We start from the raw sequence: 26,953 nt of genomic DNA, 5'->3' as shown, positions 1-26,953 counted from the left end.
AGGTTTCTCAAGAGGCATGTCAGGTGGTCTGGTATTCTCATCTCTTTCAGAATTTTCCACAATTTATTGTGATCCACACAGTCAAAGGCACTGGCATAGTCAATAAAGCAGAAATGGATGTTTTTCTGGAACTCTCTTGCTTTTTCGATGATCCAGCGGATGTTGGCAATTCGATCTCTGGTTCCTCTGCCTTTTCTAAAACCAGCTTGAACATCTGGAAGTTCACAGTTCACGTACTGTTGAAGCCTGGCTTGGAGAATCTTGAGCCTTACTTTGCTAGAGTGTGAGATGAGTGCAATTGTGTGGTAGTTTGAGCATTCTTTGGCATTGCCTTTCTTAGGGACTGGAATGAAAATGGACCTTTTCCAGTCCTGCGGCCACTGCTGAGTTTTCCAAATAGGCTCATTTTAAAGGTCACCTCCTCCAAATAGGAAGGTATCTGTTTTGCACAAGGAAATACATTTTTCCTAGAGAAGAATACTTCAGTTCTCTTGTGAGATCCAAAGGTTTACCTCTACTAAACAGGTTTTAGTCTGTTCCAGTTCATTGGTAAATTCAGCTACAGAATAAACATTTCTCCAACTGTGGGTTGGTCTTCTGATATTTGAGACCCCTGTCTAATCTTGTGTGTTTTTCCCCTTTTTCATTTTCACTCACACACACCCCTCTGACGTCCCCCTTGCAGACCCCCCAGAAGCAACATCCCTAATGGGTACTGCCCTGCCTGCAGCTCCCAGGATCCAGGAATGGGGTGACGTCTCCCCCCAAAGTACCGCAAAGTCAGGTCCTCTAGGACTGAGATCCCCAGGTCTCCCTGAAAAGTGCCAGGTGGGGGTGTTCCCCATCCTGTGGTCACTCCAAGCTGCAGCCGGATGTCTCCTATCTTCAGTTTCCTTCCCTTGGGATTCCTACTGAAAAGTATTTATAACTTCACTTTATCTTCGTATGTGCTCTTGTCTGTGTTGTCTGTCTTCTGTTGACTCCTTTTGGAGGGTTCCTGCGAGAGAACCTGACCCAGCCGAACTCAACCTGACCCAACCTGACCTCAACCAGACCCAATGTGACCTCAACCAGACCCAGCATGACCTCAACCTGACCTCAACCAGACCCAACATGACCTCAACCAGACCCAACCTGACCCAACCTGACCTCAACCAGACCCAATCTGACCTCAACCAGACCCAGCATGACCTCAACCTGACCTCAACCTGACCCAACATGACCTCAAACTGACCTCAACCAGACCCAACATGACCTCAACCAGACCCAACCTGACCCAGCCTGCCCTCAACCTGCCCTCAACCTGACCCAGCATGATCCCAACCTGGCCTAATCTAACTCAGCTTGACCTCAACTTGACCCAGCTTGACCCCAAACTGACCATCTCTATTTTCAGTCTCATTTATTCATTTCTGGAAACTGGGTTTCATTTTCAGATTCTCCTAGTCTTTTTGATAATATCTTTCTTCCTCTGGGGTTTTTAATTCCTTCTTTGATGTCTTGAATTATTTTTGATAATCCTCCCACCAGAGCCCGAACCTATTACTCCTGTGTCTGCCAATGTTTGCTCAGGTGGGATTCTGCCCTGTGTATTTTATAATTTCAGTTTGTAAATTCATCTGTCAGGGCTTCACCAGTGGGAACCTATGAGGCTTCAGTGGCAAGCTCGTCCCTCCAGACCTGCAGTGCTGTTGGCATTGGGCTGGGTCTGCCCTTGTTCTAGGGTATCGTGCGCTTGCACTGTATGATTTCATGGCACCCCTGACTTCTTCCCACGAGACACCAGTGGGAAATTGTCTTATCTGGTCATGACAACCAAAATCATCCCAGGCCTCCCTGATGCCCCTGGGGGCAGAGCTGCCCCAGGTGATTCTGTGTGTGGTTTAACCAGAGTCTCTGGATGTGGTCAACTTGAGACCTTCTCTCATGGGTGATAATTTCTTAGGTTTCTGTCATTGAGACATAAGTTTCAACCTCATACCTACTGTGCAGGTAGGATTTTTAGACATGTATTCTCAAAGAGGCAGGCAGAGAAATCTTATAATCCTCTCCCCAGGGCAGATTTCTTTCACTAGGATATAGGGACCCTTTCCCTAGTGTGTAAGGACAAACATCCCTGCTTCGCACAGGGTGAGTTCAAACCTTCCACCTCCCGTCATGATGGCTTACCAGTTACCACCTGTCAGAAGCAAATGCAATAAACTGTGTCCTCAACCTCTCCCACCCTATAACACAATACCTGCGGCAACTTGAGGTGTTTACTTTTGCTGTAAGGAATGAACTGGGGCATCTTTTCATATATTTAAAGGCTATTTTTCCCCCTTTACTATAAACTCAGTGATATTTTGCCCATTTTTTCTATTAAATCTTTTTTTTTATCTACAGTGCTTAAATGCCTCCTATACCCCACATGGCGGATGGGGAAGCATTTCAGGGCTCTTGTTTCCTGATAAATTATGCAAAGTCTGTATTTTTTGTCTTTGTCTTGTATTTTTCGTCTTTTGTCTCTGTTGCATTAGCTTAATGGTCAGAAAGTGATTAGACAGAGCATCTGAAATGCCTTGAACAGAAACAAAAACCAGTTTCTGCAGATGAGTTGTGTGTGTCTGGGCACTTCAACACCAGCAGGCTGTCCCTCACCGCACGCCCCCCACCCCCTTCACCTCTCCCTGATGCAGAGCCTACATGGGGGTGCAGGGGAGGGTGGAGGCTTCTCAGGTCTTTCCAGAGCATGCCCATGGCCCCAGACATGTGAACCACATTCTAGGTTTCCAGGAATTCGTCAAAGCTCTTCCAAAGCGTCTCATTCCCCAGCCTCTTCTCCCTAGCCTTCTGGTTAGCCTGTTGTTTGCCTCGACACAAAGTTCGTCCCTTGTCTTGGCAAACATTCTCATGTAAGTGGTTTCCACAAACTGCTCAGGCGGCCACCTCCGCCCTGGGAGGGCCCCGAGTCAGGGGAGGTACAGGCAGGCCCTCTGAGGGTCTTTCAGGGGAGCGACCAGAAAGGTGCCAACAGGTACGTTCCCCCAGAGTGGGATGCACTCTCCCCCTCCCAGTGCTGGGCCTAATGCCAAGAATGCGGGGTGTCACCTTCAAGGCTATTGTGAAGCTGGGGGCAGGTTAAAGTGCTGAGTTAATGTTGTTGCGGAGATTCAGGGTTCTTTCTCAAGTGTCCCCTGGCTGCTGCTACCCTTTGGTTAGTGTCTGGAGTTCCAAAAAAGTCAATTCTGATGGTTTTTTTTTCTTTTTTCCATCCTTGCTTTAATGGGAGGATATTTGGGGGTCCTTAGTATGCAGTTTTCGAGTCACTCTGAATTTTAAGTGGAGAGCCAGGAATATATATATTTCGCAGTTTCTCCTGATAATTTCGGTGCTGTCGGCCCTCAGTCCACACTCTGAGAACGGTCTCTCTCACCTCCAGAGGACTGCCCGGCCCATGTCCTCCCTCAGACTGCCCAGTAAAGAGGCTCTGGGCTGGTGCCTGCTTGCTTTCTGTGCTCCGTCCCTGTGGCCACAGTTCAGGGAAGCACCTGGTGCCCGAGCGCGGCCCCATCGTGTTAACAAGCACTGGGGGGGACCATCCTGGCAGGATTCGGGGAGGACCGGAACCTCCCGTCAGTAGTGTGGAAAAGAACCCACAGGAGTCCATGCAACTTCTGTGATGTGGTTCCTGAGTCAGGGACCCTGTTTCCAAACAGATACGCAGATGTAAAGGGGAGCCTCAGGGATGGGAGAAGCACTGAGCGGCGGGGCCGGTGGAGCCCTGGGTTCCGTTTGGTCCCAGGCCCCTGGGTCGCGCGCAGGCAGGGTGGCCCCAGCTCCATCCGGCCCGCGGCCTAACACGCGCTCCGTTCCTTTGCAGGCCCAGCCTCCTGACCCCGGCGCGGCACTTGGGGCCATGGCCCTGCTGCCCGGGCCCGCGGAGCGACGGGGCGGCGGCGGCGGGGCGCGCGCCCGGCACGTCATCATCAACGTGGGCGGCTGCCGCGTGCGCCTGGCCTGGGCCGCGCTGGCCCGCTGTCCCCTCGCGCGCCTCGAGCGCCTGCGCGCCTGCCGCGGCCACGACGAGCTGTTGCGCGTGTGCGACGACTACGACGTGAGCCGCGACGAGTTCTTCTTCGACCGCAGCCCGTGCGCTTTCCGCGCCATAGTGGCGCTGCTGCGTGCCGGAAAGCTGCGGCTGCTGCGCGGCCCGTGCGCCCTGGCCTTCCGCGACGAGCTGGCCTACTGGGGCATCGACGAGGCGCGCCTGGAGCGCTGCTGCCTGCGCCGCCTGCGCCGCCGCGAGGAGGAGGCGGCCGAGGCGCGCGCGGGGCCGGCGGAGCGCGGGGCGCCGGGGAGCCCGGCCTGCGCCCCGAGACCTGGCGGACGGCTGGCGCGCGGCCGGCGGCGCCTGCGCGACGTGGTGGACGACCCGCGCTCGGGCCCGGCCGGCAAGCTCTTCGCCTGCGTGTCCGTGGCCTTCGTGGCCGTCACGGCGGTCGGCCTCTGCCTCAGCACCATGCCGGACATTCGCGCCGAAGAGGAGCGGGTAAGCGTGGGCCGGGGCAGCTGGCAAGGGCACCCGGGCTGGACTGGGGCTGGGACAGGCGGCCGGGCTGGGCAGGGCTGGGGGCGGCGGAGACGGAACCAGCCGGGGTGGTGGGGGTCAGCGGGGACCTAGGGCTGGACTCGAGTTGCGGCCTGGAGGCAGCCGGGCCCGGGGAGGGAGAGGCACCCACGGCCTGGTGGCCTTAGGCACCCCTGCCCCGTTGGTGGTTGAAACTATGGGCCCTGGACCCGCCGTACCAGCTCTGGTTCGGGGGAGAGAGCCACTGGCATGGCAGGGGCACCAGGTTGTCCACTGCTGGCAGAGGCTCCAAATTCCTGCCAGTTCTGAGAACTCACTGAGTCTCTTGGTCAGCGGCCTTCTCACCCATCCTACCAGCCAGGCCCAGAAGCTTGGACAATGCGGAGCTAAAATGCCCGCCCTAGAGAGTGCTGTGCTGTAAACTCAAGTCCTGTCATCCTGGACCAGAAGAAGGGGACCTGGGAACTCTTCCAGGCGCCCTGCTCCCGCGCTGGCTCTGAAGGTGCTGGGGCTGGTGTCTGAGCAGCCGGTGGACCTCCCGCCCGGCTGCTGACCTGAGAGGTACAGGTGGAAGCATCCTCCACGGGGTAGGGTGTCACCCAGAGCTCACAGGTGTTTGTGTGCTGCACGCATCCCGGAAGGTCTCAGGCACATGTGGGGAAGGCCGGAGGGGATGGCGTCAGGGCTGGGTCAGGAGAGAGGAGCTGCTGCGTGTCTGACGATGTAACTGTGTCACCTTGCGCAGTGTCACCTGCATTTCCTCACGGAGTGGTGGAGGGTTCGCTGCCTGCCTACTCTCCAGCTCCAGCTTCCAGGGGTGGGCAGACCTTGGACTTGAACACCCCCACCCCCATCCAGGCGGAGCAGGTCAGAGCTCCCATAGCCCCTCCCCAAGAGCCCCTCGACGTCTGGGGTCATGTCCAAGTTCACCCAATGTGGTCAGCTCATTATTCAGAGATGCAGAGCCCGGTCCTCGCCCAATGTGGTCAGCTCATTATTCAGAGATGCAGAGCCCGGTCCTCGGGTAACAGCTGTGAGTGGGCTCCACTGGGAGCCTGTGACCCTGGCTGCAGATCAAATTTAAATGTAAATTTTAGTAAATTGGTTTCGCTTCCTTCATTGTTTGGTTGTCTGATTCCTGGGCTGTCATTTCCAGTTGTCTTAACTAGACCCAGTTTTTGGATTCTGCTTCTAAAGACGTGTTTGGACTTTCTAAGTAGCAATAGCTCCATACAATCCGAGGAAGAAACGATTTATGCAAGAATCAGGGAACAGAATTCAGGACTATGTCACCAGAGACTGAGCTGGCCTTGCATCTCCTTGCTGGTCCCCATGTCAGCCACCATTCACATCCATCACCCACCTCTTCCTCATTTCCAGAAATATCACTTCCCCGCCACCCGACACTGTCTCACCAAATCAGTCCTCAGGCTAGGAAGTAAGGACCCCAGTGTTGGTGAGCACGTGCTGGGTGTGTCCATGTGTTGGTGAATCCATGGACTTGTACCTGTGTGCACTGCCGGGACCCTGGCACACAGTAGGTGCCGAGTCACAGTAGGTGTTGTCCGTGCCACAGGAAGGAAAAAGTTTTATGTTTCATCAACACTGAGTGTGTGAGGCAAAATACACATGAAATTCACCGGCTGAGCTGTTTTTATGCACAGTTCAGTGGCATTAACTACAGTCACATGTGCACCATCCATTGCTAGAAATCTCCCGTCTTCTCAGACTGAAACTCTTCCCATTAAACACTGACTCGGCAGCCCCCAGAACCTGCCTTGGACCTTCTGCCTCTGTGGATCTGACGAGCTTAGGGACTTTGTTTAAGAGGAATCATGCAGGCACCGTGTCCTCCAGGTTCACAGCTTTGTGGCAGGTGTCAGACTCCTTCCTTCTTAGGGCTGAGTAGCGTTCCCTCATATGTGTCTCCTCTCCTTACTCACCCATTATCCATCCGTGACACCTGAGTTGCTTCCCCATCTTGCTGTTGTAACGCTGCTGTGGACACGTATGCACGTGTCTGGTGAGTCCTGCCCTCGAGTCTGGGGCTTGTCCCAGCAGTGGGCCAGCTGGCTTCTGTGATGATTCTGTGTTTACGTTTCCGGGGAGCTTCTGCTGTCTCCCCCGCCGCTGCAGCCTTGACTCACCAGGGAAGTTTCCAGGCACAAGGCGTTGGAGATGGAGGGCAGAGAAGAATGTGAAACGCTTCATTCTTTTCTTGATTATTGGATTTTTTTTCCAGTAGAATTTAGCTTGGGCTAAAATATTATCTGTATGTGATCTCTGATTTTAATCAAGTAACTAAGTAATTTCTTTTTAAAATTTCAAGTCTTCTTTTGAAGGCTCAGAAAGCTTCCTCTGAGGGGCTCAGCACTGACCGTCCCTTGAGCCTGAGGTCCTGTCTTCCACTAGCAAGGATGCTTCCGCAGGGCACCTACACTCTAGTGGATGGTCCAGATCAATGCACCCAACTTCCTCCTGGAGAAGGATCTTGGGAGCAGGAAGCGTCCTCAGGAATCAGAGGTGGCTGGTGTGGCTCCCTTGTCTTTAGTCTGGGGACATCGCTTGTCATCTCTGGCAGCGTTAGTGTTTGGTGGTTATTTTTGTGTTTGGTGCAGAAAAGCATGGAGGGAGAGGAAAGATTATTATCCTCCATTATTCAGGGAATCAGAGGAAAATGGTTCCGCGGTTCCCGCTGCCGACCCATAAAACGCCCCCTTGAGTGAGTGGGACCCCTATGGGGGTGAAGGAAGCCCCCAGTGCACAGAGACCCCGGCTTTGGGGTGGCCGGGGTGTGGCCTTTGGGCACAGGGACCCCCCTCTGCCTTGGCCCCAGGCGGGTCTCACCGTTGATGTCACAGAGTCTCTCATGTTGCCTCGGGTCCCCTTCCCCGCCCCAGGGAGGACTCTGCAGCCAGACTGCTCAGGGCGGCTGAGAGCAGTGGGCAGAGGCCCTGGTGCTGCCTGAAGCTGTGCGGGGCCTGTGTGCTTGTGGGGGGCTTCTGGGCAGCCCGCCCTCCAGAGTCCAGGCTGTGGCCGGCCCCGTGTCTCTTCGATGCCCAGGAAGCCCCTGTGCCCAGTGGTGGCTCTGTCTGGAATCTCCTCTCACACGTCGTAACTGAGTGAGAGCTGGTCTCTGCTTTTCGTTGTTTATAGGATGGATGATGGGAAAAGCATACTTGTGGGACGAACCTTGAGGACGCTGTGCTGAGTGAAACAAGCCGACTGTCAGGACAGAGCCTGTGTGACTCCACCTAGCCAAGGCGTTTGGAGTCAGCAGACCCTTGGGGATGGAAGTGGACGGGCTGGGTGGGGACTGGCGGGGCTCTAGGGACCTGCAGGGCACAGACCACCAGGGGGAAGCAGCTGGGGTTCCACTGCATCCAGCGCCTCACGAGGTCCCGAGGACCCTCGGCCCAAGGGCGGTCAGGACCCCCTCATGCTCAGCGAGAGAGCAGTGGGCCCCGGGCCGAGGGGGGCCTGGGCCGAGGCGGGCACCGGGCCAAGCGGGGCCCGGGCCAAAGGGCATGCAGCCCCAGCCCTTGCTGCTCCTGCCCTGCCCGTCGAGATGCAGGGAGCAGGGGGTCCCCAACTCCATGGTCCTTACCTTGGCGTCCAGGTCAGAGCGGCCAGGGGCCACGGGGCAGCTGAGGGCTGAGCTCAGCCTGGATGCCCGCCCTGCGCAACCCCCAGGCCCCTTCCCAGATGCAGTGGAACCCTGGCTGCTTCCCCGCTGTGTGAAGCTGGCTCGGTGAGCGCTGAGGCCTGCTTCTCGGTGGCTCGTTCAGGGTCGGGCCTTGATTCCGGCTCCATGTGGACCCGCGTGTGTCCCCGCTGCCGCGAAACAAACCACCACCAGCGTCCTCCTCAAACAGCCCATCTCTGCCTCGTGGTCCTGCTGGGATCTGACCTCTTGTCAGGGCTGGTTCCTCCTGAGGCTTCAGGGGACTCCCTCCCTCGTCCCGGGGCCCCTCAGCTGGCTCTCCTCTCCTGCCACAGTTCCCTCCCTGAGGCCAGGCGACTCCAGCTCCAGGGCTGACCCCTGACCTCCCTCCTGCATGTCACCGTAGGAGCCCCGAGCCAGAGGGAGGCGAGCCCCCCATCCTGCTTCCTTGGGGTCTGCAGCGCCTCTGGCCTCACTCCTAGGGTGTTGGGGGCTCAGTGAAGGAGACAGAGCATGTTTCTAGCCCCCCCCACCACCTTGCTGTCAGGTAACACACAGGCATCAGGTGCGCCCAGAGCACCCCATCCCTGCTGGATATTCGGTTCTGCGAGAGGTGTGTCCAGAGTGGTTAGGCGACCCCGGGAACGGGTGTGCACTCTGGCGCCCACCCCACTGGACGTCGCAGCGATCAGACAGATGCTGAGGACAGGCCTTTGGAACCAGAGAGGCCTTTGTTCCAGCAGTTGGCTCTCGGATTCCTCCCTGCGGGGCGTTGCCTGGAGACAACGGCTGGGCCGGCATATAGTGAGGCCCGGGCGCACACGCCGGCCTGGGGAACAGAGCGTCCTCGGAGGCTGTGCTCAACCCATCACTTCCTTTTCATGGAGGCTGGTGTTTGACTTGCAAGTCGATTTTTAACTCTAAGCTCATATGATTAAATCAAGACCCACGTAATTAGTTATGGATTTCATGAGTGCAACTTCGAGCACCAGATTCACGAAGACACTTGGCAACAGCATCGGAAGCTGGCAGCAGAGCTGCTGCTGCGTGTGGGCACAGACATGCTCGTCGAGCTTAGCAGCCTGAGCCGGGCTGAGGGCTTCGCTGCTCCAAGCTGTCAGTCAGGGCTCCCCAGCGAACAAACAGAACCGGTGCAGTGGGCTTGCAGCCTGCTCCGTGGGGCGCGGGGCTGGCCCGCTGCGGTGTGAGAAAGCACAGGCTCACAGGCTCAGGGACTCTGCCTCTGAAGACTTGACCTGGAGCCTTCCGTACCCCCGACTTGGATGACGTCGGGCCTTAGAGTTGATAGCAAAGTTTCTTAGACTTTGGGGGCTGCAGGATAGAATACAGGCGAGAAGGACATGAATTTGGGGTGCTGGGGGCAGAATGCTGCCATCTGAATGTCATGTTCCCAGAATTCGCAGGCTGAATCCCAAGCCCAGTGTGTCAGGATGGGGGCTTCTGGGGGTGACAGAGCCATAAAAGCCGAGCCTCGTGATGGGATCATTCTCCTACAACAGTGACCACCCAGAGCTGCCCACCCGTTCGTCTCCGTGCAGACACAGTGAGAGGTGCTTCCGTAAACCAGGAGGCAGGGACCCACTAGACACCACGTGTGCCAGTGCCCGGACCGCGGATGTCCAGCTCAAGAGCTGAGAGCGACGAGCTGCTCTTTCAGTGCGGACAGCAGCAGGGCTCGAGCCAGTGGCAAAGGAGCCCCTGAGCACAGGGACCTGGGCTTCAGTACAGTCCGTGGCAGCTCGTTTCCTGTCCACCAGGGGTAAGAATGCTGTATTGGGGCCACTGCAGCAGGGCAGGACCGTGGGGCCCTCCCATACATGTTGACTGGATGCCAGGCCCCGCGTCCAGGAGCCTCCAGTCCCACCCAGCAGGGGCCGTCTGCGTCCCATCGTCACGCCGTGCCAATAGGCTGCAGTGCTTCCTGACCGCGGTCAGGGCCAGGAAGCCGAAAGGAGGAAGGGAGGACAGACCCCAGCCGGCTGCCGGCGCAGCCACTGACTCCAGATAGGGCCCTGCCCCTGGATCCCCAGGACCGAGCTGGGGACAGTGGGCTGGACCGTGGGTCTGGCCACTTGGGTTTCTTATTTGCAAAGGTCTGATCCAGGAACCGACATGACCTGGTGGCAGATACTTCGCTGCGGGCGAAGCTGGGTCTGGTACGGGTCCAGCCCTGATCATCGTGCTCTTCTGTGAAGTGAGGGGGGCCCTAGGGCTGTGAGGAGGGCGAAAGGGCAGCCCCTCCCCACGGGGAGTCTCGTCTGCAGCCCCCACTCTGGCCTGGCGCCCCTGCCACCCCCCAGAACTGCAGGCCAAGCCCCAGCAGTCACCGGCCGCCGCGTTGGAGGGAACACTGGCTGTTTTCACGGGGGACCCTCCTGCCAGACTCTGAAAGCCTCTGGAAACAGAGCCACATGTGCCAGGGGATAAACATGGAGCTCGGGGCATTTTCCTCCACTTTCCACGTAAATTTGGCAGGAAAAATAGAGGATTTCTGTTTTGGATTTGTGCTTTAGTCTGAGGGAAAAAAAGACTTGTGCTCAAATGCCTAGAATAGAAGCTACAAGGTTCTTTTTTTTTTTTTTAAAGACAACTTTTTCGAGCAGTTTTAAATTCACAGCAAAACTGAGAGGAAGGTACAGAGAGTTCCTGTGCACCCCTGCCCCACCCTTACACAGCATCGCACGTTATCAGCCTCCCTGAGAGCGGACTTTCTTACAAATGATGAACCTCCATTGGCAACCGCCCAAAGCCTATGGTTTACATTAGGGCTCCAGCTCATTCTGTTGGTTTGGACACATGTACAGTGACCTGTATCCACCGTAACGGTATCCCTCAGAACTGTTTTCCTGCCCTGAAAACCCTCTGTGCCTCCCCTGACCCCCTCCCCTTCCCCAGGCCCTGGCACCGCTAATCCTTCCACTTTATCTGTAGTTTTGCCTTTTTCAGAATGTCCTATAGTTGAAATTCTTTGCAGATTAACCTCTTTCAGTTAGTAATATGCATTTAAGTTTTATCCATTATTTCATGACTTGATAGCTTGTTTCTTTTTGGCCTTGAATAATATCCATTGTCTGGATGTTCTGGAGTTGGTTTACCTGCCAGGTCCTTCAGACCTCTTGGCTGCTTCCAGGTTTGGCAATTATGAACAGAGCTGCTATAAGCACCTCTGTGCAGGTTTTTGTGTGAACGTAAGTTTTTGATTCCTTTGGGTAAAAACCAAGGAGTGTGGTTGCTGTGTCACTGGGTAAAATATACTTAGTTTTTTACGAAAGCACCAAACTGTCTCCCAAAGTGCCTGCCCCACTCTGCCCCCCCAGCGACACTGGCTGAGCCCCGTTGCTCCCCTGCCACCAGCATTTGTGCTGCCAGTGCTCTGGAAGGGGCCTTTCTGACAGGCATGGTGTCTCCGTGTTGTTTTCCCTTGCATCTCCCTGACGACATATGAGTGGGGCGTCTTTTCATGTGCTGCTTTGCCATCTGCGTATCTTCTTCTCTCCCATATTTACTGAGAACCTTGGCAGGCCCCTGGCAGCAAATCTCCCAGTAAATCTCAACAGGTACTCTGGAGCTTACAACTCTCAGATTTGTTCACACTGAGCCTCCAGCGACTGAAAATCACAGTTCAGGATTTCCTACCAGCACTGGTTCCAGGCGGCTTTGTCTCGCCCCTGGAAGCCTGGCTCCCTGCGTTCACCCGTCTGTCGCTCCAGTCTTGGGGGCAGTGGTTTGCCCTGTGCCCTCCCTTCTCTTACAGACCAAAGAAGAGTGTATTTTTCAGTCTGTTCAGATTTTTAGCTGTTGTTTGGAGAGAGTGGCAGCTGCCAAGCCCCTGTCGTGCAGAACCGGAAACCGGTCCCAAGTCTCTGCCATGATCTAGCCAAGGCTGTGGGTTCACCTTCTCTGTCATACAAGAGGCAAACGGGTGCTGGTTAAGTTCTCAGACTTAAACGCAAACAAGGGCTCCCACCCCAGCCCCTGTACAGATGGCTGAGGACCCAAAAACACAAGGTCTCCTTTCTGAGCCTGTGTTTCTCATCTGTAAAATGCGGATACTTCAGAGTTGCTGAGATTAAAGTGAACAATGCTTGCGAAACGACTCTTGACAGTGCTTTGCACAGAGAATTAAGTGACAGCTTTCACCCTTTTGCACACAAGATGCTGTAGCACAGGCGGGCCACGGGGTGAGTGGAGGTGAAGAGCACGTGTCCAGGCGCCGGCTGCTGTGGGGGACGCAGTGGGAGCTGCTGGTCCGTGGAGGGCGGGGATCGGACCGGGAGTGTGGGGGTAGCCAGTCCACGGGCGCAGCTGGAGAGGCGGCCGACCCGCCCTGCGTGGCTGTCCGCAGGCGCCTCGCCGCAGCCAGGGTGCAAGCGGAGCCCGTGGCAAGGCCTCTGCCTCCCTGGTGGTGGAGGTGGTGGGCAGGCCGGCTGGGAGGTGGGGGCGGGACGACCCCCTGGCCACCTCCCGCCCTCCCTCCTGCTGCCATGAGGAGCCCCTGCGGGGTTCTCTGCACCCGAGTCTGCACTGACCCCCTCCGGCCACTGCCCTCGGCTTCAAGAACCTTCCTGTCTCAGCTGTCTTGCTGGGAGGCCCGGGTCCTGTTCTCCCTACGGCCACCTCGATCAGGAGGGACGGTCACTCGCTCTAGACCCGGGAGGGTGGGCAGGCGGGCAGACGTGGCCCGAGGAGGAGGCAGTGGGGCCTGTGGGCCCCTGTAGCCCGCGCCCACCCAGCCGGCCCCAGGCGCCCCCCACCCCGGCCACTGCGCCCACCCTCGTGGGCGGCCCTGACGTGCGGTGACGAGGACGTGCTGGGCAGCTGGGGCTTGAGGGCGAGGGACGGGAGTCACCTTGGGTTGCAGGAGGACCCGGGGCGCCCCTGCCCTGCGGCTGGCAGTGTGGGAGCAGCTGTGAGGACACTGAATGTGGGGTGGATGTGGGTGGGGGTCCCGGGACCTCTTGGGTGCACCTGAACCCTGGCCTCCGCTCTTCCCGCCCAGGCTTGCAGCGTTTTCTTTAAAAGCCGCGTGTTTAAGGCAGGGAGATTATCTGGCACCAGGCAGTGGCAGGAACAGACCTGAGCATTCAGGTGACACTAGGCTCCACTTAAGCCCTAGATGGGACTGCACTGGTGACTCAGCTGGTAAAGAATCCGCCTGCAATGCTGGAGACCTGGGTTCGATCCCTGGGTCGGGAAGATTCCCTGGAGAAGGGAACGGCTACCCACTCCAATATTCTGGCCTGGAGAATCCCTTGGACAGAGGAGCCTGGCAGGCTTCAGTCCATGGGGTCACAGAGTCAGATGCGACCGAGGGACTTTTCGAGCCCTAGATATTCATTATAACATGAATGTACATTTTTAAGGAGAAGGCATTGCCTGCTGTAATTCAGCAAATTGGCTGTTCTCAAACGAAGAGCTCGTGCTGTTTATTTTACCATGAATACTAACTTATCAACACCCGTCAGAAGTTTGGTGAGGGTCAAGGTCAGGGTGTGGGTGAGACACCCCTGCATTGGCAGTTCCTGGGGAGAGGGGTGCACTCCAAGGAGCACGGTGAGGGGGGCCTGGAAGACTTGCTCTTCCTGATACAACCTAGAAATGAGTGTCTGGAGAAGTACACCCAGCGTGCCCGCGGGAACCACCCTGTGGGCATAGCTGGGTGCAGAGCAGGGAGAATCCAGCCACCAAAGCTCAGATCCTGCCTGGACGGTCAGCCAGGCCCCCTGCCTGCCCAGATGGCCTGTCCCTCTGCTCCCCCAGTGGCCCAAAAACACGCCCCTCAGAGAGTGTCCTGGTTGTAAACACAATGCTTGCTCTTCACGGAGGCTGGGCAGATACAAAGCCGTATGGAGAACAAAGGGAAAACAAACAGCGAGGTAGTTACTGAAGGCTGAATGCGTCTCACGGCCTCTGCTCCGGAGCCTCTCGTGAGACTGGAGGAGAAGTGCGCAGGCAGCGTCTTGTAGCCACTTGGCCCCGTGACAGTAGCAGCCAGGCAGTCCTGTTCTGTAGTTTTACGTGTGCCCTCCTGCTTCTGGCCCTTGCTGTCACGAGTCCTGCTGGGATGAACACTTACTCACCCAGTTTCCACCACTCGACCGCTCACCTGATCAGGTCCCCAGCTGTGCCCATCTGGGGTGCTGTGCCCATCTGGGGGCTGCAAGCCCACGCCCCAGATGCTGCCCCGAGGAGGCCTTGCCTTGCTTTCATGAGCTCAAGTCCCCGGACCCTGGCCTACCAGTGCTGGGTGGCCTGGTAACAATTTGCCTGGTCCTTTAAAAAAAAGTCACCTCCTACTTTTAAATTTTCATTCAGTCACCCCTGGAAGCCGACATCTCACGTCTTCACCTCCATTTGTACTTCCCACAGTTCCATCTTCTTTGTCCAGCTGCCGTGGGTGGTCTGTTCTCAGCTCCCTGTGAGCACCTCGGGATTCCTCAGTGGGAGACGAGCAGGCGGCCTCAGGGGACCCCTCACCATGTCCGCCTTGAGCAGCCTTCTCTGCCCGCCTGCCCCTCCGTGCTTCGCCCCCAGGATGCCCGTTCAGTGCTGGCCACGGTCCTGGTCCCGCGGGTCCTCAGCACGCCTGCCAGCTGACGAAATAACCATAACACACTGTGCCCCTGCCCATGCGTCTCTACTCCTGGCTGCGGGGTGGACGTGTGGACATGGTTGGCAGGGAGGGCCGCCTTCCTGGAAAATATCACCTCCTGTTGAACCCAATCGGCATGTGGTGCAGGGGCCAGGCCCCTCCTGCCTGGGTCATGTGAGCTGGGAAGCGTCGCGGGACCAGCTGTCCAGCTTGGGCGTCTCTGCCCTCGTAGAGGAGCCACGTCTGAACCCAGGCAGCCAGGAAGGTGCGGTTAAGTCGCTTCTGCCAAAGGTTCTCAGGGAAACTCACGCAGCTGTGCGTCGGGGGCGCTCTCATGGATGAGTGGGGCCGAGCCCATCACAGAAGAGAGGAGAAAGCGCGTCTGTGCCCCGTGGCAAGGGCACAGCCACTGCTGTGGATGCACCCCAGGACCAGGGATTAAGATTGGGGAACAAATGAGAAGCAGTGGCTTCAGATTTTGTATCCTTGTCTGTGACACAGGAAGCACTCAGATTGGTGGTAGGGAACCGTTCTCCCCCGAGACGGATGCCCCCCCTCGTTGATCCGTGGGTGGCGCCGCTGTCTGTCACCAGCTTGCTGTCTGTGTCCATCTCAGCTCACGCTGGTCACTTCTGCGGGGACATCGGAACCCTGGGAGTCTGCTCCTCAGGGCACCAAAGTGTGAGATGCTGGCGACCACAGTTCTAGCTGATTCCTGAACCCCCGCGGGGTTCAAGCTGGTGCATCGTGTTCAGAAGGGACCATGGAGGGCAGGCAGAGGGTGGCGGACTTCACAGCAAGGTATCTTCATTTCTTTCCATGTAACCCCATAAAGCTAGTCCACAGGATGTTGACAGGAAAGTGAACTGACAGCTCCGCTTCAGTGTGGGTAATTTCAAGTGAGCGCATTCGTGACTTCTATGAAAATGACTGTTTGATCTTTTTATACAATTTGTTCTCCTAAGTGAATTTAATATTCCTTCTCCTGATTATCTATTTGTACTACAAGAGTCTTTTATCAAGATAATTGGAAAAAAATAAACCTCAACTAAGTTCAAAGGCAGGTTAGTATGAATGTTAGTAAATTGAGTTAATAAATATTTTCCTTTAAGTGCTCATGGGAGGCAGAGAGAAAATCTTGCACAAAGCTGTTGATGAGTGAGTGGATAAATTAGTAAGGACAGAGCACTCACCCTTTGCAACATCCTGCGACACACTGGCCTGTTCCCAGCTGCAGACAATAGCTCGGACCAGCTCCTCTGCTGGACACAGGGTCCGTGCTGGATCAACAGAGGGGTGCGAATCGGTGTCCAGAACACATGCGGGCAGCAAGGGGACACGTGTTTTCAGAGTCTGATTACCCTGGACAAACACAGGCAGAGTCTGCCCGCCTCGGGGTCTGCGTTGAAGCGCTCCCGGCGTTGGGGGCCTTAGCCCGGGTGGCAGGTGTTGGCCGAGCTCGGAGCCATCCTCACGGTGAGCAGTCCACCCCGACCTCCCGTCCATCTCCTCGCCCTCACACCTGGGTTTATCCTCAAGGAGCAATGGCACTCGGGCGTCAGCAGTCTCCTTGGCAGAATGGACACCACAATGTTTGATGCTCTGAAAAGAGAACGAAGCCAGGAGTGGGAGCGCAGCCAGGCCAGGCCTCTCCTGACCGCGCCCAGGGTGCTGGCTGCCCCCCGGCCCATGTTACTGAGGAAGCTAGTCGGGGTGCCTGCTTATTCTACTAGAAAATTGAGGCAGCATCGATGCCATGGGACTGCCAGGCTGTGGAGGCTGCAGTTTGAGAAAACGGTTCAAAAACCACTTTGTTAGTTAGGACATGGAAGCAACCTAGATGTCCATTGGCAGACGAATGGATAAGAAAGCTGTGGTACGTATACACAATAGGATATTACTCAGCTATTGAAAAGAATGCATTTGAGTCAGTTCTAATGAGGTGGATGAAACTGGAGCCTATTATACAGAGTGAAGTAAGTCAGAAAGAAAAACACCCATACAGTATATTAACACATATATGTGGAATTTAGAAAGATGGTAACGATGACCCTGTATGTGAGACAGCAAAAGAGACCCAGATGTAAAGAACAGTCTGTTGGACTGTGTGGGAGAAAGCGAGGGTGGGATGATTTGAGAGAATAGCATTGAAACATGTATGTTATCATATGTGAAATAGATCTTCAGTCCAGGTTCGATGCATGAGACAGGGTGCTCAGGGCTGGTGCACTGGGATGACCCAGAGGGATGGGATGGGGAGGGAGGTGGGAGCAGGGTTCAGGATGGGGGACACATGTACACCATGGCTGATTCATGTCAATGTATGGCAAAAACCACTCAATATTGTAAAGTAATTAGCCTTCAATTAAAATAAAGTAATTGAATTAATTACAGTGGAAGTGAGAAATAGATTTAAGGGACTAGGTCTGATCGACAGAGTACCTGATGAACTATGGACAGAGGTATATAACACTGTACAGGAGACAGGAATCAAGACCATCCCTAAGAAAAAGAAATGCAAAAAAGCAAAATGGCTGTCTGAGGAGGCCTTACAAATAGCTGTGAAAAGAAGGGAAGCAAAAAGCAAAGGAGAAAAGGAAAGATATACCCATTTGAATGCAGAGTTCCAAAGAATAATAGCAAGCACAGATAAGAAGAGCTTCCTCAGCGATCAATGCAAAGAAATAGAGGAAAACAATAGAATGGGAAAGACTAGAGATCTCTTCAAGAAAATTAGAGATCCAAGGGAACATTTCATGCAAAGATGGGCTCAATAAAGGACAGAAATGGTATGGACCTAACAGAAGCAGACGATATTATGAAGAGGTGGCAAGAATACACAGAAGAACTGTACAAAAAAGATCTTCATGACCCAGATAAACACGACGGTGTGATCACTCACCTAGAGCCAGACATCCTGGAATGTGAAGTCAAGTGGGCCTTAGGAAGCATCACTACAAACAAAGCTAGTGGAGGTGATGGAATTCCAGTTGAGCAATTTCAAATCCTGAAAGATGATGCTGGGAAAGTGCTGCACTCAATATGCCCGCAAATTTGGAAAACTCAGCAGTGGCCACAGGACTGGAAAAGGTCTATTTTCATTCCAATCCCACAGAAAGGCAATGCCAAAGAATGTTCAAACTACCACACAATTTGCACTCATCTCACACGCTAGTAAAGTAATGCTTAAAATTCTCCAAGCCAGGCTTCAGCAATACGTGAACCATGAAATTCCAGATGTTCAAGATGGTGTTAGAAAAGGCAGAGGAACCAGAGATCAAATTGCCAGCATCCACTGGATCATCGAAAAAGCAAGAGAGTTCCAGAAAAACATCTATTTCTGCTTTATTGACTATGCCAAAGCCTTTGACTGTGTGTATCACAATAAATTGTGGAAAATTCTGAAGGAGATGGGAATACCAGACCACCTGACCTGCCTCTTGAGAAACCTGTATGCAGGTCAGGAAGCAACAGTTAGAACTGGATATGGAACAACAGACTGGTTCCAAATAGCAAAAGGAGTACGTCAAGGCTGTATATTGTCACTGTGCTTATTTAACTTATATGCAGGGTACATCATGAGAAACGCTGGGCTGGAGGAAGCACAAGCTGAAATCAAGATTGCCGGGAGAAATATCAATAACCTCAGATACGCAGATGACACCACCCTTATGGCAGAAAGTGAAGAAGAACTAAAGAGCCTCTTGATGAAAGTGAAAGAGGAGAATGAAAAAGTTGGTTTAAAGCTCAACATTCAGAAAACTAAGATCATGGCATCCGGTCCATCACTTCATGGCAAATAGATGGGGAAACAGTGTCAAATGTTATTTTCTTGGGCTCCAAAATCACTGCAGATGGTGACTGCAGCCATGAAATTAAAAGATGCTTACTCCTTGGAAGAAAAGTTATGAGCAACCTAGACAGCATATTAAAAAGCAGAGACATTACTTTGCCAACAAAGGTCCATCTAGTCAAGGCTATGGTTTTTCCAGTGGTGATGTATGGATGTGGAGTTGGACTATAAAGAACGCTGAGCACCGAAGAATTGATGCTTTTGAACTGTGTTGTTAGAGAAGACTCTTGAGAGTCCCTTGGACTGCAAGGAGATCCAACCAGTCCATCCTAAAGGAGATCAGTCCTAGGTGTTCATTGGAAGGACTGATGTTGAAGCTAAAGCTCCCATACTTTGGCCACCTGACGCAAAGAACTGACTCATTTGAAAAGACCCTGATGTTGGGAAAGATTGAGGGCAGGAGGAGAAGGGGACGACAGAGGATGAGATAGTTGGATGGCATCACTGACTCAATGAACATGGGTTTGGGTGGACTCTGGGAGCTGGTGATGGACAGGGAGGCCTGGCATGCTGCGGTTCATGGGGTCACAAAGAGTCTGACACTAGTGAGCAACTGAACTGAATTAATTAAAAATAAAAAAACCCACTTTGTTTGCAGAAGGGCCTGGTGGGGACCACTCTGACCCATCCCTTGGGCTCCACCCCAACCCATGTGACACTTCTGGCTGCCTGCCCTCCCCCGCAGGAGCCCTGAGCCTGGGAGCGGGCTTGGGGTACAGCCACAGAAGGTGTGGGAGAACCCGCCATGGGCTGAACCAGCCCCCATGCACCCGCGGGCACCTGGACTGGGAGACTCCCGCCTGCTGGTGAGGGTACCCTCCAAGGCCCCGCCTGACCTCCTCACTTGCGAAGCCCAGGGGCTCGGCCACCGAGGGGGAGGCCTGTTAGAAAAGGGCAAAGGCAGAGCCTGGAGGAGCCGGGAGCCCCAGGGCCCACAGGGCAGGCCCATGCGTGTGCCGCTGGGTGGGGCGGGCTGGCACTGCTCTGGGGGCGCTTGGAGACCAGACCAATGGAGACGTGGGGGAGGGAAGGACATCGGGCACGTAGGTTTACTGCTGACCCGATTTTGGCCAAATAGGCCAGTTGTGTCAAATTATGATAAATTAGGGTAATTTTCTAAAAGTTCCAAGAATAGTTCCCTCCACTTATCCTCCTGACTGGTCCTTAAGGGGGGGGGGGGGCGGTGCAGTGGAGGGGTTCACAGGCCGAATCCACTGGATTGACCTGCCTCTGGGCAGGTGCGGGGGCGAGGGGCCGCCTCCTGCCTGCCCCAGGGGCACCTAGGGTCTTCATCCTTCCTCCTCCTGCACTTGGGGCCACCACCCACCCGATGGGGGCTTGCGGCTAGACTTGGCCAAGAGATGATGGGGGACCAGGAGCCCAAGTTCAGCCCGGACTAGCGGACGTCATGTGGGGGTGTTCCTGGGGTGTGGGTCATGGGACCCCCCAAGCACCCCGTGGGCTGAGGTCATCAGACTCCAGGTGAGGACGGCGAGTCCCCCTTCCTGCTGCCAGGGCTTCTGCCCCATCAGCCCCACAGCCCCTTCCTGCCCAACTCCTGCCGCGTCCTGAGGCCCCAGGCCCGGCAGGAGGCCCCTGTGGCTCCTCCAGGGCCGCGCCAGGTGGGCAGAGACCCAGGGCGTCAGCGCTGCCCGGAGGAGCTTCGGCCTCTCAGAGCCTGCCCCCAGCGTCCCCCAGGCTGCCCAGAAGGAACGAGGTGGAACGGGGCCGTGGGGGCCGCAGGGCTGCCGGGGTAGAAGTCTTTCATGTCATTTTATGTATTTATCGGTGGCTGTGCTGGGCCTCGGTTGCTGGGCCGGCTTTTCTCTAGTTGTGGTGCTCGAGCTTCTCATCGAGGTGGCTGCTCTCGTAGAGCCAGGGCTCTGGGCGCAGAGGCTTCTGTGGCTGTGGCACATGGGCTCTAGAGCGCGGGCTCAGCGATTTGGCTCTGTTGCTCCACTGCGTGTGGGATCTTCCTGGACCAGGGATGGAACCCATGTCTCCTGCATTGCCAGGCAGATTCTTTACCACTGAGCCACCAGGGAAGCCCTAATAATTATTTATTAATAATTATAATTATAATATATAATAATTATAGCTTTGCTGCTATATGATTCACATATAGTTTGCCCCTCTTGAGTGTATGATTCTGCTGTTTCTGGAGTGTCCCCAAATTCTGGAGCCATCACTACCATCTGATTTTAGAGAATCTCCATCTCCCAGGAGACCCTGGCAGCTGGTTCACGCATTCCTCAGCCCCTTCCGGCTCCTGCCAGCCCTGAGCTACCAAGGCTGTGTCTTAAATACTTCCTTGTTCTGGATCCTGAGAACAGAACCACCCAGCATGTCTGGCGTGACTGGACCTTCACCCTGAGCTGTCTTCAAGGCTCATCCACGTTGTAGCAGGAGTCAGCGCTTCATTTCTTCCATGGCCCAGTAGTGGCCCAGTGTGTGTTCGGCTTCCAGATTTTTAGTCCATCTGTCAGCAAGTGGACATCTGGGTTGTGTCCAGCTCTTGGCTGTTGTGATTTACTCGACCATGAACATCCATGTACAGGTTTCTGTGTGCACATGCGTGTTGACTTCTCCAGGCACGCACCTAGGAGTGGGATGATGGGGCTGTGTGGCCACTCCATGAGGAAGGTTTGGGGGCACAGCCAGACTCTTTCCAAGGAGACTAGATTGCGGCACGCTCAATCAGCAGCACATGAGGCCTGGTTTCTCCGGCACTTGTCGTCGGCTCTTGCACTCTGGCTGTCCTGGTTGGGGTGAACTGGGATCTTAGGGTGGGTTTGCCCTACATTTCCCTGGTGGTGAATGGTGTTGAGCCCCATTTCATGTGCTTCTCAGTCACTTGTGTATCTTCTTTGGAGAAAGGTCTGTTCAGATCCCTTGCCCATTTTTAAAATTGGGTTGTCTTTTTTATCATCGAGATGTAGGAATTCTCTGTTCTAGATACAAGTCCCTTGTCACACATGAAAGTGAAAGTAAAGTCGCTCAGTCGTGTCTGACTCTTTGCCACTCCATGGACTGTAGCCCATCAGGCTTCTCCATCCATGGGGTTTTCCAAGCAAGAATGCTGGAGTGGGTTGCCATTTCCTTCTCCAGGGAATCTTTCCCATCCAGGGATCGAACCCAGGCCTCCCGCATTGAAGGCAGACACTACCTTCTGAGCCATGATGTGTACATATATTCTCCCGTTCTGCAGCTTATCTTATACTTCCCAAGGCACTCTGTATTAGTGTCTGTATTAGTCTGCTAGGACTGCTGTAACTAAGTATCACTGACCATGTTACTGAACAGAAACCTGTTTTCTCACAATCTCAGAGGCTGAAGTCTGAGGTCCCGGTGTTGACAGGTTGGTTTCTCTTGAGACGTCTCCCCTTGGCAAGTGGACGGCTGTCTTCTCCTGTGTCCTCACATGGTCCTGCCTCTGTGTGTGAGTGTGTCTCCTCACCTTCTCTTCTCAAAAGGACACCAGTCATGTTGTTGGACCAGGGCCCACACACAACCTCATTGTAGCCTTGTTTAATTGCTAAGTCATGTCTGACTCTTTGCAACCCCACGGACTGCAGCACACCAGGCTTCCCTGTCCTTCACTCTCTCCCAGAGTTTGCTCAAGTTCATGTCCATTGAGTTGGTGATGCCATCCAACCATCTCATCCTCTGTCACCCCCTTCTCCTCCTGCTGTCAATCTTTCCCAGCATCAGGGTCTTTTCCAATGAGTCGGCTCTTCTCATCAGGTGGCCAAAATATTGGAGCTTTAGCTTCAGCATCAGTCCTTCCAGTTAATAGTCAGAGTTGATTCCCTTTAGGATTGACTGGTTTGATCTCCTTGCTATCCAAGGGTTCTCAAGAGTCTTCTCCAGCATCACAGTTTGAAAGCATCAGTTCTTCGGTGCTCAGCCTTCTTTATAGTCCACCTCTCACATAGGTACATGACTACTGGAAAAATAATAGCTTTGACTAGACAGACCTTTGTTGGCAAGTTTAATCTATCTGTTTTATCTTGTTTGCTCCTGCTTTTGGTATCACATCTGAGAAGAGTCTGGGACCACTGGTTTTCAGCCTGAAGACCTTCCTTTAGAGTTCTGTAAGGCAGCTCTCGGTGTTTGTTCTTCTGGGCTAGTCTTCATTTCACCTTCATGCTTTGATGACAGTGTTGCTGGATATAGGAACCTCAGGTAGGGGGGTGTTTTCTGAGCAGTGTGAACACGGTTATCCACAGCTTCCTGCTGAGATGTTAAGTTGTTAATCTCACCTGAGTGACCTCTCAGGTGACCCGTTGCTGTCTGTGCTGTTCCCAAGGTTTTCTCCTTGTCTGTGGCCTTCGGTATTTTTCCTGTGATGTCTCTTCCCTGACAGAACTCAGTGAGTCTCCTGGGTGTGTGGGTCATTGCTTTTCAGCAGATCTGGGGAGTTTGCAGCCACTGTTTCTCAAACATTCTCCTCCTCGCTCCTCCCCCTCCCACTGGTACCTGGATGCCAGAGTGCTGGCCCAACCCCTGTGTCCCAGGTTCTCGCTGTTCTCAGCCTGTGTAATCGCCTCCAGCAATCTCCTAGTTATCTAACCCTTTCCTCTGACAGTTTACATTCACTGCCAAGCTCCTGTAGTGAATTTTCTGTTATCGTATGCTTCAACTTCAAATTTTCCATTTGATTCTTTTAAAATTTTTCTTTTTTGATATTCTCCATCTGATGCTATGAACAGTCAATCAAATTTTCTTTAGTTCTGTGACCATACTTATAATGGCTGTTTTGAAGCTTTTTGTTAATCTGACATTTGGTCATTCTCATAGGAAGTTTCTGTTGCCTGATTTTTTTTTCTGATGTATAGGTCATACCTTACTGTTTCTTTGCCTGCCCTATGATTTTTTATTGAAAACTGGGCATTTTAGATGATAAAATATCTAAGGAACACTGGATATTGCCCCCCCCCCCCCATGTTACTGTTCTCTGCTTGTGTGTTTAATGATTGGTTGGATTATTTTAGTGAAGTCTATTTTATTTTCTTCTTGGGTGTCTCCCTGAGCAGCCTCCTCCATGATCTGGGACTCTGGGAGGTGTAGGGTGGGGGTCTTGGTTCAAATACCAAAGACTCTCATTTTTAAATGAATTTCCATAGATTTTCTTGAATAAATGTTTCATTTGCTGTTGTCCTTGGAACTGCTTCTGGAGCTTTAAGTGGTTTTGTGTTTTGTTTTGTTTGTAAACAAATCAGCTGAGCTCTGCTCACTCTCTCGCAGGAAGCCCACCTCCTAGTACTTCTTTGTTAAAAAAAAAAAAAAAAAAGTAATTGGGTTTTTGTGCACAACCCTTGCCCTGCAGTGCTGACATCTGGAGGAAGGGCAGCCCAGGAGGGATAGGCCTCCGTGCCCCCAACAACAAGTCCCCCTCTCCCTGCAGGGTGAGTGCTCCCCTAAGTGTCGCAACCTGTTTGTGCTGGAGACGGTGTGCGTGGCCTGGTTCTCCTTCGAGTTCCTGCTGCGCTCGCTGCAGGCCGAGAGCAAGTGCGCCTTCCTGCGGACCCCGCTCAACATCATCGACATCCTGGCCATCCTGCCCTTCTACGTGTCGCTGCTCGTGGGCCTGGCGGCCCGGCCCGGCGTGGGAGGCAACAAGCTGCTGGAGCGCGCGGGGCTGGTGCTGCGGCTGCTGCGGGCGCTGCGCGTGCTGTACGTGATGCGCCTGGCGCGCCACTCGCTGGGGCTGCGCTCGCTCGGCCTGACCGTGCGCCGTTGCGCGCGTGAGTTCGGGCTGCTGCTGCTCTTCCTCTGCGTGGCCATGGCCCTCTTCGCGCCGCTCGTGCACCTGGCCGAGCGCGAGCTGGGCGCGCGCCGCGACTTCTCCAGCGTGCCAGCCAGCTACTGGTGGGCCGTCATCTCCATGACCACCGTGGGCTACGGCGACATGGTGCCGCGCAGCCTGCCCGGGCAGGTGGTGGCGCTGAGCAGCATCCTCAGCGGCATCCTGCTCATGGCCTTCCCGGTCACCTCCATCTTCCACACCTTCTCGCGCTCCTACTCGGAGCTCAAGGAGCAGCAGCAGCGCGCCGCCAGCCCCGAGCCCGCCCTGCGCGAGGACAGCACGCGCTCCGCCTCCGCCACCGCCACTGAGGAAGACGGCTCACAGAGCCCCGATGGCGCCGGCTCAGCCGGGGCCTCCTCGGAGGGGCTGTGGGCACGGGCGGTGCCGACCTGACCTGCGGGGACAGTCGGGGGCCTGGGGGCGGCACCGCGTCCTCGGCCCCCTTCGCTCTCAGAGGGGCGGGACGGCTCCTGTCGTCAGCCTGCATGTTGCTGGACCTGCGCACAACGGAACTTGGCCCGGGCCTGACCGGCCTGACTCGGGGGTCAAAGCCATCCTGTGCTTGGAGTAAAGAGTTTCACCCTAGGAGCACCACCAGCCTGTTCTGCACTTTCCTTTTTTGTCTCCAGAGTTTCCACTCCATGGCCAACTAAAGATAAATTCCATAATCCTAGAAGCTCCAGGCCTGTAGCAAATGCCAGAAGGCCACACTTGTCCTTCAGCCTCACCCTGACCTTCCCCCGCTGGTCACTGTGGGGCTCAGTGGCGTTGGGGGGCAGCCTTGTGGAGCTGTGGGGAAAGGGCAGTGCCTTCCTGCTCCTGCTGTCACCCCTGGGGGCCATGCCCCCTCAGAGGGGGGCCTTTATGTAGCCTCTGTAGAGGCCACATGCCCACCAAGTAACGGGGGCACTTACAGCCCCCAGTTCCTTTGGGGGGTCTGTGCCAGCCCTGACCTCTGACCTCCCTTCCCTAGCCCTCATCTGCTGTCCCCTCAGAATGCCCAGCAACGCTGCAGGCCTGCGTGTCAGCCGGGGACCCCACGGCCTCCCTGGGCGCCTGGCCCCCTCCCCAGGCATGCAGCTGCTGGAAGCTGGTCGTCACAGAGCTGCTGCTTCTCCAGGGGAGGGGAGGGGTCTGTTCCAACGCGGCTCTTCAGCCACAAGCCTGCTCCTCCGGAGGAAACGACTTCCTCCTGGGCAGGGGGTTTTGCCGACCGTCCCTCCAAGGGATTGGTCAGCAGTGGGACAGCCCCCCTTCGCTGCAGTGGTCCTGAGGGCCCCCAGGAGCCCTGCAGAACCAGAGCCACCGCCGGTCACAGGATAGGTGCCGTGGGCCACCCTGCGGAGAACCGTGCAGGGACGGGGGCACGCTGTTCCCCAGCACCTGGGCGGGCCACCAGCCCTGGCTTTCCTGCTCCTCCCATCCTGCCCCGACCCTCCCACATGGTCCCTCGGGCCGGGGGCTGGCGGGCCTCTGCTGGCCGAGGCCTGCGTTGCCCACCTAGGTTGGGGGCAGGGACGAGCCGGGTCCCTGCCAGCCTGTGGCCCCACACCCACCCTGGAAGCCCACACCGAGATGCTCCCTGGGACAGTCTGCGTGAGTCCTGCAAGACACAATGCGCCATGGCTGCTTCCTGCCAGAGCTCTCTGGTTCATCCAAACACGTCTGTACACGTTTAAAGGGGGTGGTCTCTGTCGGTGACATTCCAGGGACCTTCAGCAAACAGCCCCCTACCCTCAGGGCTGCTCCTGCACATGCTGTAACCTCCCTGGGCCCCGACTGGCCCTCCACTGCCCCAGCTGACCCCTGGGGGCTCGGGGATTCACTCAGATCACCAGGGCCACTCCAGGGCTGAATGTGCTCCACCGACAGTGATGTGGGTCTGAAACCCCCATATCTGCTGCCAAAATAGGCCCAACTCTGGTACCTCTTATTTCAAAGGAAAATGCCCCCCCCCCCCCCCACACACACACAGTTTCTTCCCGGCCAGCTGGAATCCAGGACGGGCAGCAAGAGGCACTCGAGCTGTGGGCAGGCAGGCGGCTCTCTGAGCTGTTCACCTGCTCTCACTCTGAGTAGACGCGGTCACTCACCCAGGAGCTGGGGCAGCAGCACCGTCTTCTTCCCATTTCCAAAATGTCCCCCGTGTTGAGAGGAAGAGCTATGAAAGTGACCCTCATATATTTTTCTCACTGGGAGCCCCAGGTGGAGTTACTATTAAAAATATCTGCCTTGCCCTAGTGGACGTCTTGTCCAGGGCCCGGGCACAGAGCCCTCTTAGCCAGTGTGGCACCAGGCCTGTGAACCCGCCCGCTCTGCTTGGTCTCCAAAGGGCAGCTCCTCAGAGGAACACGGGAGCCGCTTCCGAGCTGGTTCTCTGCTCATCAGTCAAGTCAGAGGAGGCTACAGGTAAGTTCTCAGGAACAAAGATGGGTTCCCCAAAA

General features: G+C 55.1%; 1 protein-coding gene across 4 annotated transcripts in view; it reads left to right on the top strand.

Annotated features, from left to right (window-relative positions):
- The window catches only part of KCNG2 (potassium voltage-gated channel modifier subfamily G member 2), a 53,719-nt gene extending 26,766 nt beyond the window's left edge, over positions 1-26,953 (top strand). For 3 of the 4 annotated variants that reach the window (XM_043889591.1, XM_043889590.1, XM_043889588.1), the window contains exons 2-3: positions 3,863-4,531; positions 24,108-26,953. In XM_043889591.1, coding sequence (XP_043745526.1) covers positions 3,899-4,531; positions 24,108-24,902 — 1,428 coding nt within the window. In that variant the 5' untranslated portion in view covers positions 3,863-3,898 and the 3' untranslated portion in view covers positions 24,903-26,953. The remainder of the gene's footprint in view (positions 1-3,862; positions 4,532-24,107) is intronic. The other variant, XM_043889589.1, reaches the window with a different exon arrangement.

Source organism: Cervus elaphus, chromosome 27, assembly GCF_910594005.1.
Source record: "Cervus elaphus chromosome 27, mCerEla1.1, whole genome shotgun sequence".
NCBI classification, from domain to species: Eukaryota; Metazoa; Chordata; class Mammalia; order Artiodactyla; family Cervidae; genus Cervus; species Cervus elaphus.
The sequence above is the reverse complement of the archived record's forward strand: the minus strand, read 5'-3'. Positions and strand labels throughout refer to the sequence as shown.